At 38.3% G+C, this 20,462-nt stretch overlaps 1 protein-coding gene across 2 annotated transcripts in view; it reads right to left on the bottom strand.

Annotated features, from left to right (window-relative positions):
- The window catches only part of Usp8 (Ubiquitin specific protease 8), an 86,339-nt gene that overhangs the window by 1,943 nt on the left and 63,934 nt on the right, over window positions 1-20,462 (bottom strand). For both annotated transcript variants that reach the window (XM_073979629.1, XM_073979636.1), the window contains 2 exons: window positions 4,494-4,724; window positions 3,864-4,321 (listed from right to left, as the gene is read on the bottom strand). In XM_073979629.1, the coding sequence (XP_073835730.1) occupies window positions 3,864-4,321; window positions 4,494-4,724 (689 nt within the window). The remainder of the gene's footprint in view (window positions 1-3,863; window positions 4,322-4,493; window positions 4,725-20,462) is intronic.

Here is a 20,462-nt window from a genome sequence, read left to right as displayed (position 1 = left end):
ACCCGAGGAAAGGGTGCTTCTATAAACCCTTACCCGAGGAAAGGGTGCTTCTATGAACCCTTACCCGAGGAAAGGGTGCTTCTATAAACCCTTACCCGAGGAAAGGGTGCTTCTATAAACCCTTACCCGAGGAAAGGGTGCTTCTATAAACCCTTACCCGAGGAAAGGGTGCTTCTATAAACCCTTCCCAGAGGAAAGGTTGCTTCTATAAACCCTTCCCAGAGGAAAGGGTGCTTCTATAAACCCTTCCCAGAGGAAAGGGTGCTTCTATAAACCCTTACCCGAGGAAAGGGTGCTTCTATAAACCCTTACCCGAGGAAAGGGCGCTTCTATAAACCCTTACCCGAGAAAAGGGTGCTTCTATAAACCCTTCCCAGAGGAAAGGGTGCTTCTATAAACCCTTCCCAGAGGAAAGGGTGCTTCTATAAACCCTTCCCAGAGGAAAGGGTGCTTCTATAAATCCTTCCCAGAGGAAAGGGTGCTTCTATAAACCCTTCCCAGAGGAAAGGGTGCTTCTACAAACCCTTCCCAGAGGAAAGGGTGCTTCTATAAACCCTTCCCAGAGGAAAGGGTGCTTCTATAAACCCTTCCCAGAGGAAAGGGTGCTTCTATAAACCCTTCCCAGAGGAAAGGGTGCTTCTATAAACCCTTCCCAGAGGAAAGGGTGCTTCTATAAACCCTTCCCAGAGGAAAGGGTGCTTCTATAAACCCTTCCCAGAGGAAAGGGTGCTTCTATAAACCCTTTCCAGAGGAAAGGGTGCTTCTATAAACCCTTCCCAGAAGAAAGGGTGCTTCTATAAACCCTTCCCAGAGGAAAGGGTGCTTGTATAAACCCTTTCCAGAGGAAAGGGTGCTTCTATAAACCCTTCCCAGAGGAAAGGGTTCTTCTATTGACCATTTCCCGAGGAAAGGGTGCTTCTATAAACCCTTTCTCGAGAAAAGGGTGCTTCTATTGACCCTTTCCCGAGGAAAGGGTGCTTCTATAAACCCTTTCCCGAGGAAAGGGTGCTTCTATAAAACCTTTCCCTAGGAAAGGGTGCTTCTATAAACCCTTTCCAAAGGAAAGGGTGCTTCTATAAATCCAAAGGAAAGGGTGCTTCTATAAACCCAAAAGAAAGGGCGCTTCTATAAACCCAAAGGAAAGGGTGCTTCTATAAACCCAAAGGAAAGGGTGCTTCTATAAACCCAAAGGTAAGGGTGCTTCTATAAACCCAAAGGAAAGGGTGCTTCTATAAACCCAAAGGAAAGGGTGCTTCTATAAACCCTTTCCAAAGGAAAGGGTGCTTCTATAAACCCTTTCCAAAGGAAAGGGTGCTTCTATAAACCCTTTCCAAAGGAAAGGGTGCTTCTATAAACCCTTTCCAAAGGAAAGGGTGCTTCTATAAACCCTTTCCAAAGGAAAGGGTGCTTCTATAAACCCTTTCCAAAGGAAAGGGTGCTTCTATAAACCCTTTCCAAAGGAAAGGGTGCTTCTATAAACCCTTTCCAAAGGAAAGGGTGCTTCTATAAACCCTTTCCAAAGGAAAGGGTGCTTCTATAAACCCTTTCCAAAGGAAAGGGTGCTTCTATAAACCCTTTCCAAAGGAAAGGGTGCTTCTATAAACCCTTTCCAAAGGAAAGGGTGCTTCTATAAACCCTTTCCAAAGGAAAGGGTGCTTCTATAAACCCTTTCCAAAGGAAAGGGTGCTTCTATAAACCCTTTCCAAAGGAAAGGGTGCTTCTATAAACCCTTTCCAAAGGAAAGGGTGCTTCTATAAACCCAAAAGAAAGGGCGCTTCTATAAACCCAAAGGAAAGGGTGCTTCTATAAACCCTTTCTCGAGAAAAGGGTGCTTCTATTGACCCTTTACCGAGGAAAGGGTGCTTCTATAAACCCTTTCCCGAGGAAAGGGTGCTTCTATAAAACCTTTCCCTAGGAAAGGGTGCTTCTATAAACCCTTTCCAGAGGATAGGGTGCTTCTATAAACCCTTTCCAGAGGATAGGGTGTTTCTATAAACCCTTTCAAAGGAAAGGGTGCTTCTATAAACCCTTTCCAAAGGAAAGGGTGCTTCTATAAATCCAAAGGAAAGGGTGCTTCTATAAACCCAAAAGAAAGGGCGCTTCTATAAATCCAAAGGAAAGGGTGCTTCTATAAACCCAAAAGAAAGGGCGCTTCTATAAACCCAAAGGAAAGGGTGCTTCTATAAACCCAAAGGAAAGGGTGCTTCTATAAACCCAAAGGTAAGGGTGCTTCTATAAACCCAAAGGAAAGGGTGCTTCTATAAACCCAAAGGAAAGGGTGCTTCTATAAACCCAAAGGAAAGGGTGCTTCTATAAACCCAAAGGAAAGGGTGCTTCTATAAACCCTTTCCAAAGGAAAGGGTGCTTCTTTAAACCCTTTCCAAGAAAAGGGTGCTTCTATAAACCCTTTCCAAAGGAAAGGGTGCTTCTATAAACCCTTTCCAAAGGAAAGGGTGCTTCTATAAACCCTTTCCAAAGGAAAGGGTGCTTCTATAAACCCTTTCCAAAGGAAAGGGTGCTTCTATAAACCCTTTCCAAAGGAAAGGGTGCTTCTATAAACCCTTTCCAAAGGAAAGGGTGCTTCTATAAACCCTTTCCAAAGGAAAGGGTGCTTCTATAAACCCTTTCCAAAGGAAAGGGTGCTTCTATAAACCCTTTCCAAAGGAAAGGGTGCTTCTATAAACCCTTTCCAAAGGAAAGGGTGCTTCTATAAACCCTTTCCAAAGGAAAGGGTGCTTCTATAAACCCTTTCCAAAGGAAAGGGTGCTTCTATAAACCCTTTCCAAAGGAAAGGGTGCTTCTATAAACCCTTTCCAAAGGAAAGGGTGCTTCTATAAACCCTTTCCAAAGGAAAGGGTGCTTCTATAAACCCTTTCCAAAGGAAAGGGTGCTTCTATAAACCCTTTCCAAAGGAAAGGGTGCTTCTATAAACCCTTTCCAAAGGAAAGGGTGCTTCTATAAACCCAAAAGAAAGGGCGCTTCTATAAACCCAAAGGAAAGGGTGCTTCTATAAACCCAAAGGAAAGGGTGCTTCTATAAACCCAAAGGAAAGGGTGCTTCTGTAAACCCTTTCCAGAGGAAAGGGTGCTTCTATAAACCCTTTCCAGAGGAAAGGGTGCTTCTATAAACCCTTTCCAGAGGAAAGGGTGCTTCTATAAACCCTTTCCAGAGGAAAGGGTGCTTCTATAAACCCTTTCCAGAGGAAAGGGTGCTTCTATAAACCCTTTCCAGAGGAAAGGGTGCTTCTATAAACCCTTTCCAGAGGAAAGGGTGCTTCTATAAACCCTTTCCAGAGGGTTTGTATCACAAATTAATTATTGAATATATAAAGATTCCTTTTCGAGGAATTTTAAAAATTTCCGTTAGACGAATATAATATTTTTCTTCTTTGATATTTATTTTATGAGTTCTTGTTAGGGCAAAAGCCAAAAATTCAATGAATATGGAAAATTTTCCTAAAAAGTCTCTTTGAAATTTCTTTTATTTCCTTACAGCCCAGTTGATTGAGAAAAGGGAAACGGAATTTCCGCTTGTTGCCCACACATTACGTACCCAGTAAAATTTGAAGGAAGGGGTTCTTTGCGATGACGTGATTTCATGTCATCTTTTGCAATGGTTCAAAGGAAGTCGTGAAAGATCCGATCTTTTCATTAGGATTTGAACCAATGCAAAGGAAGTCGTGAAAGATCCGATCTTTTCATCAGCATTTGTACCCATTCCATCGTTCCAATAGAGATGATGTTTGTGCTTCTATAAACCCTTTCCAGAGGAAAGGGTGCTTCTATAAACCCTTTCCAGAGGGTTTGTATCACAAATTAATTTTTGAAATAAAATAAATAAATAATCCAATTTTTCCAACTTACCTCTTCAAATGTATCACCAACACCGGTGGCAGTTTTGATATATTCAGCTTTTTAATGGCATCCCGTTTCTGTTTACATGCCGGACAATTCCAACCGCTGATACGTTCACCGCTGAAATACATATCCAAACACTGTGACAGCTGACAAATGTTATTGTTCTCGGGCAGTTCCAGACTTAAATTCGAAAAACATTCGTAAGTGGCCGATTCCTTATCACATGTCGTACACTTGACGATACTTTTGATTTGGCCATAAAATAAATGCAAAATAAGACTTTCTTTGGCTTTGGTAAAATCCAGCCAAGCCTTGTCGGAGGCTGTCATTGGTTCGCGGGGATATTCAGGCACGGTAAGTGTTTGTAAATCGGAATGTAGCCAATCCATGAGAATGGTGAGGAATTCATGGGAATCCTGTTGTTCGATGCCGCGAAACATTTTTTGATATTGGCCAATGACATACTGGGTGAGAAGAAGAAAGAAAATTCAAAAATGAAAACGTAATTAATTAAAGAGAGACGTCGGGAGTGAAAGTTTTTAAGTGTTTTTGGAGCTGTAAACTTCCAAAATAGCAAAACATGTGTGTTTTGCTCCCCCACCCTAAAGAAATTCATTCTTAAAATCACCAACTTACACGCAAATCCTTGCTGGCCACACATTTATAGTTCCCATTCCACAGCACCTTTATAAGGGCTGCCACCTCTTCAACAATTTGTCCTTTTGTTTTATTGTTGCGGCTTATGTAGTTCTTGTATTTGTCCGTAATACAATATTCGGCCAATTGTGGTGTATTGCTAAGACACTGCAGTATGCTATTCATGTAGCAGGTATTGCCCAAATTCTTAAGGCCAGTCAGTCCACGACCCTAAGGAGAGGAAAAAAAAGGGAAAATACATAATTAATAAATATAAATTGTTAGCCGTAATTAAGCAATAGATTATTTTATTTTACACGTGTTATACTGTCGAAGACATCATCATAACCATCATAATGAACCATGTCTTGGAGCTTGTGTGTTCGAACAGCTTGTAAACAAAAAAGATTACCAGCCACCATTTGTTTGGAACAACAAAAACATTGTTTATTTTTTTTGTTTTTGCCTCATGCCATGACAACGACTTGTTGGTATTACTCAAGACACAGCCACATGTGGGGGGATTCTGTCTTGGGAACAAGAAATACTCTTCTTCCATAACCAAATTGAATTGACATGAAAGTGAAATTATTTCATATTGATATTACATTATTTTAAAATAAGGGGGTTGTCTATAAGTCCTATGACCGCATATATGTACAGGCATTATAATAGGGGGAAAGAAATTCTTTCTTAACACTTTCCAGAGGAAAGGGAGCTTCTGTAGATCATTCCAGAGGAAAGGGAGCCTCTTTAGACCGTTTCCAGAAAAAAAGGCTGTTTCTATAGACCCCTTTCCAGAGGAAAGGTTGCTTCTCCCGACTCTTTACAAATGAGTGCTTGTACAGACCCTTTTCATGGGAAGTGGTGCTTCAATAGACCAAAGAAAAGGGTGCTTTTATAGACCAAAGAAAAGGGTGTTTCTATAGACCAGTGGGCTTCTGTAGACCCTTTCCAGAGGAAATGCTGCTTCTTTAGACCCTTTCCAGAGGAAAGGCTGCTTCTATAGAACCTTTCCAGATGAAGGACAGCTTTTATAGACCCTTTCCAGAGGAAAGGCTGCTTCTATGGACCCTCTCCAGATTAAGGGCTGCTTCCATAGACCCTTTCCAAAGGAAAGGGTGCCAATCATAAACCCTATAAACCCTTTTCAGAGGAAAGTGTGTTTCCAAAAACCCCTTCTAGAGGAAAAGGCGCTTCTATAGACCCTTTCCAGAGGAAGGGCTGCTTCTATAAACCCTTTCCAGAGGAAAGGGTGCTTCTATATACCATTTCCTGTAGACCTGCTTCTGTAGACCATTCCAGAGGAAGGTTTCCTTTCCTTTTAGACCCCTTTAAGAGAAAAGGCTGTTTCTATAGACCCCTTTCCAAAGAAAAGGTTGCTTCTTAAGCCGTTTTCAGAGGAAAGGGTGCTATTATAAACCCTTTCCCGAGGAAAGGGTGTTTCTATGGAACCTTTCTTAAAGAAAGGGTGCTTCTATAAACGCTTTCCCGAGAAAGGGTGCTTCTATAGACCCTTTCCCGAGGAAAGGGTGCTTCTATAGACCCTTTCTGATAGAAAGGAGGCTTCTATAAACCATTCCCCGAGAAAGCGTGCTTCTATAAACCCTTTCCCGAGGAAAGGGTGTTTCTATAAACCCTTTCCCGAGGAGAGGGTGTTTCTATGGAACCTTTCTTAAAGAAAGGGTGTTTCTATAGACCCTTTCCCGAGGAAAGGGTGCTTCTATAAACCCTTTCCCGAGGAAAGGGTGTTTCTATAAACCCTTTCCCGAGGAAAGGGTGCTTCTATGAACCCTTTCCCGAGGAAAGGGTGTTTCTATAAACCCTTTCCCGAGGAAAGGGTGTTTCTATAAACCCTTTCCCGAGGAAAGGGTGTTTCTATGGAACCTTTCTTAAAGAAAGGGTGCTTCTATAGACCCTTTCCCGAGGAAAGGGTGCTTCTTCTATAGACACTTTCCCGAGGAAAGGGTGCTTCTTCTATAGACACTTTCCCGAGGAAAGGGTGCTTCTATAGACCCTTTCCCGAGGAAAGGGTGCTTCTATAGACCCTTTCCCGAGGAAAGGGTGCTTCTATAGACCCTTTCCCGAGGAAAGGGTGCTTCTATAGACCCTTTCCCGAGGAAAGGGTGCTTCTATAGACCCTTTCCCGAGGAAAGGGTGCTTCTATAGACCCTTTCCCGAGGAAAGGGTGCTTCTATAGACCCTTTCCCGAGGAAAGGGTGCTTCTATAGACCCTTTCCCGAGGAAAGGGTGCTTCTATAGACCCTTTCCCGAGGAAAGGGTGCTTCTATTGACCCTTTCCCGAGGAAAGGGTGCTTCTATTGACCCTTTCCCGAGGAAAGGGTGCTTCTATAGACCCTTTCTGATAGATAGGAGGCTTCTATATAAACCCTTTCCCGAGGAAAGGTTGCTTTTCAGGACCGTTTCCAAATGAGTGCTTATAAAGACCAAAGAAAAGAGTGCTTCTATAGTCAACAGAAAAGAGTGCTTCTATAGTCCACAGAAAAGGGTGTTTCTATAGACCCTTTCCAGAGGAAGGGCTGCTCCTATAGACCCTTTCCAGAGGAAGGGCTGCTTCTATAGAGCCTCCCTAGAGGAAGGGGTGCTTCTATATACCATTTCCAGAGGAAAGGATGCTCCTGTAAACCCTTTCCAAAGGAAAGGGTGTTTTTATAGACTATTTCCGAAGGAAAGGTTGATTCTCCAGACACTTTTCAAAAGAAGGGTGCTTTAATATACCCTTTCCTTTGGAAATGGAATTTCTATAGAGCCTTTCCAGAGGAAAGGCTGCTTCTATGGACCTTTTCCAGACGAAACGGGGTTTCTATAGACCTTTTCCAAAAAAAGGATGCTTCTATATACCCTTTCCAGAGGAAGGGATGCTTCTATATACCCTTTCCAACGGAAAGCATGCTTCTATAGACCCTTTCCAGAAGGAAGGGTGCTTCAATAGACCCTTTCGATAGATTATAAATGAAGACTCCAAAAACCCAATAATGACAAATCTGCAACGCCCACGGTAAACGGGACGGTCAAAATGTCCTTGTCTAGAAGTTGTCAAAAACGGTCCGGCTGAACAAAGCCACCAACTTCCAACCCTATTGGAGTGGACTTTGGTCCTAAGCCTCAGCCAGGGTAGTGCTTCTGTTAGGTCCGAGGACAGCTTATTGGTTGACGAACTATTAAGGATGGAACCCCTACCAAAACCTTTGTCGATCAGGCTCAACCAGCGTTGAGACTCGGTTGGTCGATGAGAGAAATCAAATTAATCAGGATTAAGCCCAGGGTGGAAAGCAAGTTTAAAGGGAAACATCCTAACTTATTCAAGAGAAATCCTAAATTTAATAGGCTTTCACTCATCCCGATGACCGAAGAGGCCAAGCTTGGCTCAACCCCAACATCGACCCTAAAGCCCTCAAGATATGAATCAACCCCATATAAAATCAAGGAACAGAGGGTCGGGAAGTCTGACCCGAAATCGGTCCTGCGCCTAGACGTCGGGTCCTACCACAACTAACCCTTCTTAATCGAAGAATACGATGAAGAAGGTTAGGCCAACGGAAGAACCAAACCCAAAGACCAAGAGACTCACCACGAGCCAGACTCCTATGGTTTTGGGTAGGGAAATCCCGCACCGGGAATTCCCGGGAATTCTCCTTTTTTGTTTACGGGATTTTCCCGGGAAAGAAAATCATATTTCCCGGGAAATCGGGAAATATCTTTTTACATTTATCACAACTAATATTGAATGAATGAATAAACTATGCCCATCACTTTTATACCATAGAATCAGAATTCGATTAGATTTTACAGAATTAATAAATTAGAAAAGATTTGGAAATAACTTTGACCAAAGTGTTTTCAGGGATAAAGTTATAAGAGCCGTACCAAAAACATAGACTATAACGACGGATTTTTATTCTGTTTTATTTAAGTGCGAAAGAATATTTTCTATTTTAAAGTCCCATTTTTATATCCTCAGCCATTGGGTTAAAGAGGGTCCGGCTTGCTGGCTGGTGCGCACGATAACTTTCGAACGAAGCCACCGATCAGGTCAAAAATTTGGCATTCGAGATTTTTTCAAACTTAGTTTAAGTTCTGAGATAATGTATTAAAAGCTCCAAGAAACCTTGACAAAATAACTCCCGCAGTAAGGTTCTTATTGGTCCAAACTTTGCATATCGTATTATTTCATCTAGTAATGTATCAGGTTGGAATATGGACTATATCGGTCCAGCCCTTCGGGTACCTCCACACAAAATTTAGGAAAAGTGCAGTTTAACAGCTCATCTCGAGTCGTTTTGCAATTCTTTCCTTTCTTTGATTGTCCTGTTACGACGGCGCAACTTTTGTTGGGAGGGCCAGTCCACACTTTCTGAGGTAAAGTTACAAAATCTGAAAAAAACCTGCCGATACTAACTACATTGGGTAGTACGTAAGATAACCGTCGAAGGGAGAAATCTCCCACACTCTCTCTTTTAAAAGTTTTTTTTGTGTTCGGCCCTAGTTAAAATGCTACAATTTTTTTTCGGGACAAATCCACGCTTCCTAAGAAATTGGCTCAAAAACTCAAAAAAGCCCCATTGTTTCAGCCAAATCACTTCCCATAGAGCGATTTCATTAGCTTTGAATAATGGAAATGGTCAGTGTGGGCAAAATCCGGGCAACATGGTGCATTTTTCCATATTTTTTCGTTTTTAATCGATAGAGTGAAAACGTGTCATCCATTTTTGAGCCCACAACTCTTTGAAAATATTGTATTTCATATAAGTTACTATGGGAAGATAAAAAAAACACGGAAATGTTGATCCGCTCTCGTAATTTAGAATTTCCCGGGAAATCCCGGATTCCCGGGAATGACGATCTTTTGATTCCCGTTTCCCGGAAATGACAAAAACCGGGAAAACCCAAAACCCTACAGACTCCTCATCTGCCGACTATCAAAAGAATGAGAGCCGGAAAGACATCATAGCTAAGGCAGCCTTTCAAGCTAAACTGAGTCAAAAGGTGTGTTCCGAATCTTCCCTCATGGCTAACGGCGCTGGAAAGAAAACAGGCAGATTAATAGTACCGGATGTACTGCGTGTAGCAGTCAACGATAGATTTGATCCAAGACCAAGATTAGCGATAAGCTCTCGTTGCCGTACTTGATTAGGTGTTAACGTGAGGGATCTTCATAATCTAGAGAGAGAGAGAGGTCCAACGATATAAGAGAGAACTCCTAGATCAGTAAGCCTATCATGCAGGTTTGATATTGTGTGAATGCTGTCTTCCGAGTACGGCGCCGAAGAACTTCAGTTGCCTTAACAGACCAATTTAGTTTTGTTTAAAGCACGCAATGATTCAAGACAAAGTGTAAGTTATCTGCATACCATGCAGCAGCACAGGTCTGCACGAAACACTGTACCTTTACAACATATCGACCAAACCTACTCTACTGGTCATAACTCGTTTCGAGATCTTCTAAAAACACCCTAAGGATAACGGTCGATGATTTTATTAGACTATCCTCAGCCCAAAATGTAGAGTATTCTTGAAGTACATCCCCACTAAGGCCAACAGGCGTGGATTTTTCAACGACCATCCTCAGGCCAATATGCGGATTCTTAAAGAATTTTTCAAAGACCATCCTCAGGCCAATAGGCGGATTCTAAAAGAATTTTTCAAAGAAGATCCCCTGGCCAATAGTCGGGGATTTTTAATGAATTGTTTAAAGACAATCCTCAGGACAATATGCATGGATTTTTAAAGAAATTTCAGAGGCCATCCTCAGCCCAAGAAACCTAGATTTTAAAGAAATTTCAATGGTCACACTTAGCCCAAGAATCGTGGATTTTTAAATAAACTTCAAAAGCCATTCTCAGCCAAAGAAGAGTTGATTTTTAAAGGCCATTCTCAGCCCCAAAATTGTGCATTATTTTTTTAAGGCAATCCTCAGCCAAATAATAGTGGATGTTTAAAGGTGATCCTTAGCCCAATAATAGTAGATTTTTAAAGAATTTTTATAAGGCCATCCTCAACCCAAGAATGGTGGAATTTTAAAGGCCATACTCAGCCCAAGAATTGTAGATTTTTAAAGGTCATCCTCGGCCCAACAATTGTGGATTTTTAAGGGCCATACTCAGCCCAAGAATTGTGGATTTTTGAAGAAAATTTTAAATGGTGATTTTTTTACGGCAATCCTCAGCTCAAGGATAGTGGATTTTTAAAGGCCATTCTCAGCCCAAGAATTGTGGATTATTTTTAAAGGCCATCCTCAGCCCAAGTTTTGTGGATTTTTAAAGGCCATCCTCAGCCCAAGAATGGTGGATTTATAAAGCCATGCTCAGCAAATGAATCGTGGATGGTTTAAGGCCATTCTCAGCCCAAGAATCGTGAATTTTTAGAGATTTTTCAAAGGCCATCCACACTATGGTAAATAGGATTAGAAATGATGATTGGATGGTTCCGGAGCGGTCCAAGGATCTTCAACTTAGCGACAAACAATCGGACACACACACACATACCATCATCTCTATTGAAGCTCGACATCAACCAAGATACCTCCTGAAAACACTAAAAGTCAAAAAATTGAAAAACCTTCCTCTGGCCACATAGATTTTTTTTTTAAATTTTTCTTTGACGCCCTTTAAAAAATCTTTAGGAAACCATACCGATTTTAATCTCTTTCGAACCATCAACTCCACAAAAGACATTATGACCCATCCCACATGCAAAATATCCACCAACGAAATTTAAAACAATTATCAATTTGAGTATTATTGACCTGTTTTTCTATGCCCTAAAATTAATTTCCATGCAGAATATGTCTTAATTTAAAGGTGTGTCGCTCATCTACAAATGTCTGGCTATTAAAAATTGACAATTTAATGTCTTAATTGCCAACCAAATGAAAAAGGAAGAAGAAAAGGAGAAAAATTAATGGGAGACAGTGTTAAATTTGTTATGTCCATTTTTATTTAATTTCACTTTTTCCAAACATCGGACACCCGCTGTTGGGGTCGATGACAAAGTAAAAATGAATGGACTTACAAGAAACATTTCTTTTCTTTAAGAAAAACTCCCACCTCACAACCTTTCTTAAGCACTAACTATCTGTCCATTTACATATCGACTGCACGCAACGGTACTTCCTTTGTTATTTTTATCCTAATCTGGTTAAAATTTATGACCACAGATTGCACGCAAAAAATGCCAGGTAAGTTCAAGGTGTAGGTATGTGGTGGCTTCGTGAAGTAAAAAAACAAAACAAAATGAAATCTGAAAGAAGAAAAACCTCATGAACGTAGAAAAAAGAAGAAAGATTTTCTTGTGCACGTTTAGCAAGGAAGCGCCTAAAAGTATGCTCTACGAATTAGCCAGTGAGTGCTGAAGAAATAAAAAGGTCAAAAGTTTATTTTTTAATAGCAAAATAACAAAAAAAAAAAAAAAAAAAACGTGCAGACAATTTTAAAATTTACGTGTGTTTATAAATATATACACACAAATAGGACAAAGAGGGATGGAGGAGTAATGTTTCTGGCCAATATAATGGGAGCTGACCTAAGTAGGGGAGTTTGTGTCATAGAACTAAAGTGCTGCAAGTGCCGTCTTAAATGAACTGACATTTTTCAAGACTAAGACATTATTGATTCATTCAAGTCATTCGCACAAACTAAGCCGAATGATTCAAATCACAGTTATGAATTAGTTCAAGTGAGTCATTGTGTGATGGCTTGTATAGGCTTGACCACATCGATCACAAGCTTGATTGACTGTAAGTGACAACGTGCCATTTTGAAGCTTATGGTCACTTGTACGAATATTGTGATCATTGTGGTCGCTTGTGCGTTTATTTTGATCATTGTGGTCGCTTGTGCGTTTCATTTTGATCATTGTGGTCGCTTGAGCGAATGTTGTGATCATTTGTGTGTGTGTTCTACAATAGAAAGGTTGTGTTTGAGTAGTGAAAATATGGAAAATTTTGAAAATATAAAAGAAAAAATAACTAGTGGAGAATATACCACAGTTAAAAAACCTGGAAGAAGTGAAGTCTATAATATTTTTATGTATATTAAAAATGAAAACGGTGAAATTTTGAAAGATATCGTGATTTGTAACACGTGTAAAAACATATATAAAAACAATTTGCGATACACTTCGAATTTGCTGAGGCATCCCTGCTATAAAAAATATAAAAACGATAAAGAATCAAATAATTTTAAAGTGCAACCAGATAATTAACTGAAGAAAATGTGTTTACAACTGGTCGTGCAATGGGTAGTTGGTAACTGTAGACCGTTCAACATTGTAAACGATGACGGCTTACACAATCTAGTAGAATTTATACTACAGACTGGTCATTCGTACGGTAAAAATATCGATTTTATGAAGTTATTACCGCATTCTACTACCGTTTCCCGTAATATTGCCATTTTGTACCAAACCCAACATGTTATATTAAAGGAGGAATTGGTATCAATAAAAGATAATGGATTTGCTATAACATGTGATTTGTGGAAGGACGATTTTTTGAAGAGAACTTATATTGGCGCCACGGCTCATTATATTAAGGATGGATCGCTGTCACATAAAGTTTTGGCTATGAGAGGAATGGATAATCTTAAAAATACTGGTAAATATTTTATTTAACATTTTTCTTTGTTTTTGTTGATATTTTTTAATTATGTCTTATTACTTATAATTAATTATATCAATTTAGGACATAACATCAGAATTAAAATGGAGAACATTTTAAAAGACTTTGGATGCGAGCTGAACCATTTGGTGCGCGTCGTAACCGACAGAGGCTCAAACATAAAGACGGCTTTTTCAAATGAGCAGCACATTTTTTGCATAAACCACCTTCTTAACAACGTCATTGAAAAAGCAATTGCTGATGTGGAGGAGGTCAAAACAATGTCATGTGAATGCGCAAAAGTGGTCAAATACTTTAAGAAAGCAGGTATAAACAGCAGCCTTCATTCAACTCTAAAAAGCTACACTCCAACACGATGGAATACCATTTACTTTCTGTTGGAATCAATTAAACAGAATTGGACAGATATAACACGAATGCTTGAGGAGAAGGACGAATACAGAAGAATATCTCACCTCAACTTGGGAACCATCAACGACATCGTTGAGATTCTTAAACCTTTTGAGGAGTCCTCACGACTATTGGAAGCTGAGAATTATCCCACATTGCATCATGTCATTCCTCAAATTCACAAATTGAAAAGTATATGCAGACAAACAAGCTACTCGGAAATCACGCGGAAATTTAAAGAAAGGCTACTGCATTATCTAGAAACCTTGGTTGCCTCAAATATATTTGATGTGCATAGGGTGGCACTCTTCTTGTTTCCACCAGCGAACAAACTTCATCATTTTGAGCAGAACGATGTGCAACAAATTCACGAGGAATGTATAAAAATGGCAAAGCATTATGAAAATTCTTCAAGTGATAGTTCATCAAATGATGTAGAAGATACAAATATTGAAGAAGATGCATTTTCCTTTTTTGTTCAAAGTTCAGCATTGCTAGGACAACGTGAGGGATTGAGTAACGAAATAACCAGATACATTGCAAAAACCGTTTTGTATTATAAAGATTTCAATTTACTGAATTGGTGGGAGTTACATAAAAGTGAGTTCCCACTTCTTTATAAATTGAGTGTTTTTATATTTGCCACACCTGCAAGTTCTGCAGCGTCAGAAAGAATTTTCTCTAGAGCACGTAATTTATTATCCGATAGAAGGTCAGTACTTGGTAAAAACACATCAAACGTTAACAATATTATGTTTTTAAATAGCAATTTAAATTTAAAAAGTATTATTTCAAATACTCTAAATATTGATTACTAATTTTACTTTTTACATATTTCTTTATGTTATTATATATTTATTTTATTTATCTTATTTATTTTTTTTTCTTTTTAATTTTTATAACTTAGTTATTCTTAGTTGTTTTAAATGTTTATCATTTTAATTACTTGAATAGTTTTTTGTTGGTCTAATTTTAATACAAACAAATATTTCAAATTTAATAATCTATCATTTTTTCTCTAGGTTTCAGGGTTATCAGGAAGGTTTTCTGCCGTTTATACAATAAAAAATAATTAAAAAACCTAACCGTGTTTTATTTATATAAAATCAAATATTCTGGAATGCCGGTAATTTGTATTAAAAATTACAGACATTTTTGTGAAGATGTAAATGGATGTATGAGCTTACCACTAAGAGCAGAGATACATACAGTAAGCCACACATCCCATTACACGTGGGAAGTATGTAGGTAACATCATGTCATTCATTTATTGCAGTATTGGCGATGTTTATTTCGAACGCCATAATCATTTTGTTATGGCAAAATAGTTTTAACGTTTACTCGATTATCGAGTTTCTTTAAAATCATTGAGATTTTATGATGTAATGTTATGAGAGGACATTCCTAAGGTAATAAACCACCTGAAAGTAAAAATCCTAATTTTCCAAAAAAAGTCGTTTATTGTATCATAATGTCATAAAATGTATGGGAATTTCATTAAGGTTTTTCTTATTCATGTAACCTAATTCACACACGACATTTCATCACTCCAACAGGTAGAACATTTCGAATTGTTCAAACATTTGTCGCTTACACATATTTTATGACGCACCACTCAGCTGTTGTGTTGAGCGACTTTATCGTGGTGGTTGGTTTGGCTTGGGTGGTCTTGAAAATTTCGTTGTGTAGCTTGGATGGTCTTGAAAATTTCGTTGTGTGGCTTGATTGACTAGAACATTTCGTTGAGTCGGCATAGCTTGACTGGTCTTGAAAATTTAGTTGAGTTGATTTACTTGACTCGTTTGTAGCGTTGGCATACAACGACTTATCTTGTTTTTTGTTCCAAGGCTTGAATGGAGAAACAAGTGGCTTGTGCAGATGTTTACATAGAACCCGCCGCAGTAGTATTTACCCGATTTCAGAGAGTTTAACAGCCATGAAGCGTGAATTTTTTAAAGATCTTTGAAAAGTCATCCTCAGACCAAAACCCGTGGATTTTTAAAGATTTTTTAAAAGACATTCTCAGGCCAAGAATCGTGGATTTTTAAAGAGAATTTTTAAATGCCAGTCCTTGAGTCGTGGAGTTTTTAAAGAATTTCTAAAGACCGGCCATCCTCAGGCCTTAATTTGTGGATTTTTGAAGACCATTCTCAGTCCAAGAATCGTGGATTTTTTAAAGAAATTTTAAAGGCCTTATTCAGGCCAAGAATCGTGGAGTTTTTAAAGAATTTTTAAAGGACATATTCAGGCCAAGAATCGTGCAATTTTTAAAGAATTTTTAAAGGCCATATTCAGGCCAAGAATCGTGGATTTTTTAAAGTATTTTTAAAGGCCATATTCAGACCAAGAATCGTGGATTTTTTTAAAGAATTTTTAAAGGCCATATTCAGGCCAAGAATCGTGGATTTTTTAAAGAATTTTTAAAGGCCATATTCAGGCCAAGAATCGTGAATTTTTTAAAGAATTTTTAAAGGCCATATTCAGGCCAAGAATCGTGGATTTTTTAAAGAATTTTTAAAGGCCATATTCAGGCCAAGAATCGTGGATTTTTTAAAGAATTTTTAAAGGCCATATTCAGGCCAAGAATCGTGGATTTTTTAAAGAATTTTTAAAGGCCATATTCAGGCCAAGAATCGTGGATTTTTTAAAGAATTTTTAAAGGCCATATTCAGGCCAAGAATCGTGGATTTTTTAAAGAATTTTTAAAGGCCATATTCAGGCCAAGAATCGTGGATTTTTTAAAGAATTTTTAAAGGCCATATTCAGGCCAAGAATCGTGGATTTTTTAAAGAATTTTTAAAGGCCATATTCAGGCCAAGAATCGTGGATTTTTTAAAGAATTTTTAAAGGCCATATTCAGGCCAAGAATCGTGGATTTTTTAAAGAATTTTTAAAGGCCATATTCAGGCCAAGAATCGTGGATTTTTTAAAGAATTTTTAAAGGCCATATTCAGGCCAAGAATCGTGGATTTTTTAAAGAATTTTTAAAGGCCATATTCAGGCCAAGAACCGTGCATTTTTTTAAGAATTTTTAAAGGCCATATTCAGGCCAAGAATCGTGCATTTTTTAAAGAATTTTTAAAGGCCATATTCAGGCCAAGAATCGTGGATATTTTAAAGAATTTTTAAAGGCCATATTCAGGCCAAGAATCGTGGATTTTTTAAAGAATTTTTAAAGGCCATATTCAGGCCAAGAATCGTGGATTTTTTAAAGAATTTTTAAAGGCCATATTCAGGCCAAGAATCGTGGATTTTTTAAAGGCCATATTCAGGCCAAGAATCGTGGATTTTTTAAAGGCCATATTCAGGCCAAGAATCGTGGATTTTTTAAAGGCCATATTCAGGCCAAGAATCGTGGATTTTTTAAAGAATTTTTAAAGGCCATATTCAGGCCAAGTATCGTAGATTTTTAAAAGAATTTTTAAAGGCCATATTCAGGCCAAGAATCGTGGATTTTTTAAAGAATTTTTAAAGGCCATATTCAGGAAAAGAATCATGGATTTTTTAAAGAATTTTTAAAGGCCATATTCAGTGTTATGTTCTTACGGAGGTGGTCGATTGAATGAAAGACGATGTTTAAACATAACAATCAATTCATTTATTGAATAAAACTTTAAGTTGTTTTATGAGTTGAAATAAAGTATTAATTATGAAGAACAATGAAATATGACGAAATATGTACAGATGAGATGTCTATTAATTGGTGGTTGCAAAGTAACTGACTGACTGTGTACTGACAATGAGTAGAGAGAGATAATAACTTAAAACTACTGATGCATGCAATACTGCTATGATGCTGCCAGATTGTTGCATTTTATGTGGCAGTACTAGGGTTACCCTAATATCTCCCCTTTTAAGTTTGAACCTGGGTTCTGGATATTACTTCAACTGGTTGTCTTCTGTGGGTGATTCTGGTTGATATGCTGTAGAATCTGTATACGGCAATTTAATGTTGAATTCTCGAAGTAATATGTCCAAAGGTGATAATTTGTTTGATGAAGCAGAAGTATCGCCTATTTTTGTTTGAAGTTGATATGCATGTACCTTGATGCGACTTCCGTGTTTGGAATTATACTGACTTTCCTTTTTCTGATTTCTGTCCATGACTGATGAACATAGATTTTTATGAACGTTGAATACGTTGTGAGTTTTTCTTCTTGAAGATGCTTTTGCGGTCGCTCCTTCCTCTTCCCTTTTTTTGAGTGCTGTTTTGACTTGTCTATTTGGGCTGGGATGAAAGTGAGCATTGAGTACTTGATAAACATTGTTCAATGACTTAGTTCCTGTGAACTTGATCTGATGACACCATTTTGCTATTGGAATATCCCATAGATTAAATTTCTCAATCCAATCTATGCCTAGGACATTTAATGATTCCAAATTTGAAATGTAACAATCCACAATTTTTGATTTTCCTGCAACTGACACTTCTATTGGAAAAAGTTTTGCAAAAAATTTGAGTTTATTGCCACCTGCATCTTCGGCGGTGTCTGTGGTTTCAAATGCATTCGGCTTTCCGATTCTTTTCCACGTTGATTTAGAAATTATGGTAATGTCTGATGCCGTGTCCAACTGTAGTTTCACTTGCTTTGAATTAATACTCACTGTAGCATATTTTCTTGCCTGCTTGATTTTGACTGGATCTGTTGTAGATACTGTTTTTGTGCTGAATTTTGTTTTGTTGTTGTTAAAATTCTGATGAGTCACACTGTTCTTCTTAGAATTTTGGTCGTGATTGGTTTTGCTCTGTTGAGGTTTGTTGTTGTTGTGTTTTGATTTGCTCTGCCTGTGCATGCTGTTGCAAAAACCATCTTTGTGACCAATCTGTTGACATTTGGTACACTTGTGCTTGGAGTAGGGGCAATGTTTTGCATAATGCATATCTCCACAATACCAACATGCTGTTTTTGGTATCTTTTGTTTTTGTTGAGGCTTACCAATTTTGTTGCACTGTTTTTGGCTTCCCTCAATTAGTGCTGTGTCACTTTTCAAATCCAAAATGCTTTGTGTTTCATCAACTAGCTTTTCTAGGTTGACTACTTCCTTACTTTCATTAAGATGCCTTAATAAACGGATTCTGATGTCACTGTCTTGTGATGATTTAAGACCAAGTATGAAAATTAAACACTTGAACTGGTCTGTAGTTAAGTCATCCAGTTTAAAAAGTTCACACTGAAGATTGACACGACTGGCGTATTCTTTAAAATCTTCATTTTCCATCTTTGTGATTTGGAGACACTTGTATCGTAGACTTACTTGTGTTTCTGTTCTGCCAAATAGTCTTGTAAGCTGTTTGATTGTGTCTGCCAATGAAAGTTCTTGAGGTTGTTTTGGTAACACGAAATTCTTGAATCGTTCATGAATGTGATTGGACATTTTTCTCCACAAAAGTCCTACTTTGTCTGCATCGTCCAGTGCACTTGCTTCCCTTTCGAAGATGTGTTTGAAACGATTGTACCACGATTCAAATAATAAACCACTGTCAGGCTCATAGTGAAAATCCGTCATGGAATTAGCTAAAGATTCCATGAGGTGGGCTTTTGCCACTGATGATTCACCTGGAATTGATGATGAAACTGTGTTTGCACCTTGTTGTCCAGCGATGATTTGTGTGAGTTTGTTGAGCAAATCCTGTTGATTCGCAAGTATTTGTAAAATATTCGCTTGTTCCGACATGTCTAGATTGTTCTAGTGTCTGTGGTTTTCAGCCGTTACAATTTTGTTAGAGACGCTGCCGTTGTATGTCTGTATGTGTGAGCTGCAAAAATGATGAAATTCCAACGTTGTAGTGGTGTGTGTGTTGAGCTGAAAAAATTTATGTATATGTGAGACTGCAAACTGTTGTTTGTGTGAGTGTTGATCGCTGAAGATTTCTTGAAAATTCTTGTTAGAATATTCCTGATGAACTTGCGCCTGTGCGTTTTGATGTTTTCCTTGAAAATCTTCCTGCCACAACTGTTATTGTGTGCGATGTCTTGATATTATTACGCAGCCTTGTTGAAAGTTCTGATGAAATTGTGAAATTCCTTTTGTTACTGAGTGAGCGGTTTTTGATTCACAATCCTCGTCGCCAAATTGTTAGCGAGAATGATACATATTTGTTCCAAAATCCTCGTCGCCAAATTGTTAGCGAGAATGATACATATTGTTCCAAAATCCTCGTCGCCAAATTGTTAGCGAGAATGATACATATTGTTCCAAAATCCTCGTCGCCAAATTGTTATGTTCTTACGGAGGTGGTCGATTGAATGAAAGACGATGTTTAAACATAACAATCAATTCATTTATTGAATAAAACTTTAAGTTGTTTTATGAGTTGAAATAAAGTATTAATTATGAAGAACAATGAAATATGACGAAATATGTACAGATGAGATGTCTATTAATTGGTGGTTGCAAAGTAACTGACTGACTGTGTACTGACAATGAGTAGAGAGAGATAATAACTTAAAACTACTGATGCATGCAATACTGCTATGATGCTGCCAGATTGTTGCATTTTATGTGGCAGTACTAGGGTTACCCTAATATTCAGGCCAAGAATCGTGGATTTTTTAAAGAATTTTTAAAGGCCATATTCAGGCCAAGAATCGTGGATTTTTAAACGCCATCCTCAGGCCAAGAATTGTGGATTTTTACAGCATTTTTAAAGGTCATCCCCACGCCAAGAATCGTGGATTTTTTAAACGCCATCCTCCGGCCAAGAATCGTGATTTTTTAAAGAACTTTTAAAAGGCTACTCTCAGGCCATGAATCGTGGATTTTTTAAAGACCATCTACAGCTCAAGAATCATGGATTTTTTAAAGAACTTTTAAAGGCCATTATAAGGCAGAAGAATCGTGGATTATTTAAAGAATTTTTTAAAGGCCATCCCCAGGCAAGGAATCCTGATTTCTTTTTAAGTATTTTTAAAAGCCATCCTCAGGCCAAGAATCGTGGA

Source organism: Musca autumnalis, unplaced genomic scaffold, assembly GCF_047663935.1.
Source record: "Musca autumnalis isolate F117 unplaced genomic scaffold, ASM4766393v1 scaffold_1, whole genome shotgun sequence".
NCBI classification, from domain to species: domain Eukaryota; kingdom Metazoa; phylum Arthropoda; class Insecta; order Diptera; family Muscidae; genus Musca; species Musca autumnalis.
This window is presented reverse-complemented; position numbering and strand designations above follow the sequence as displayed.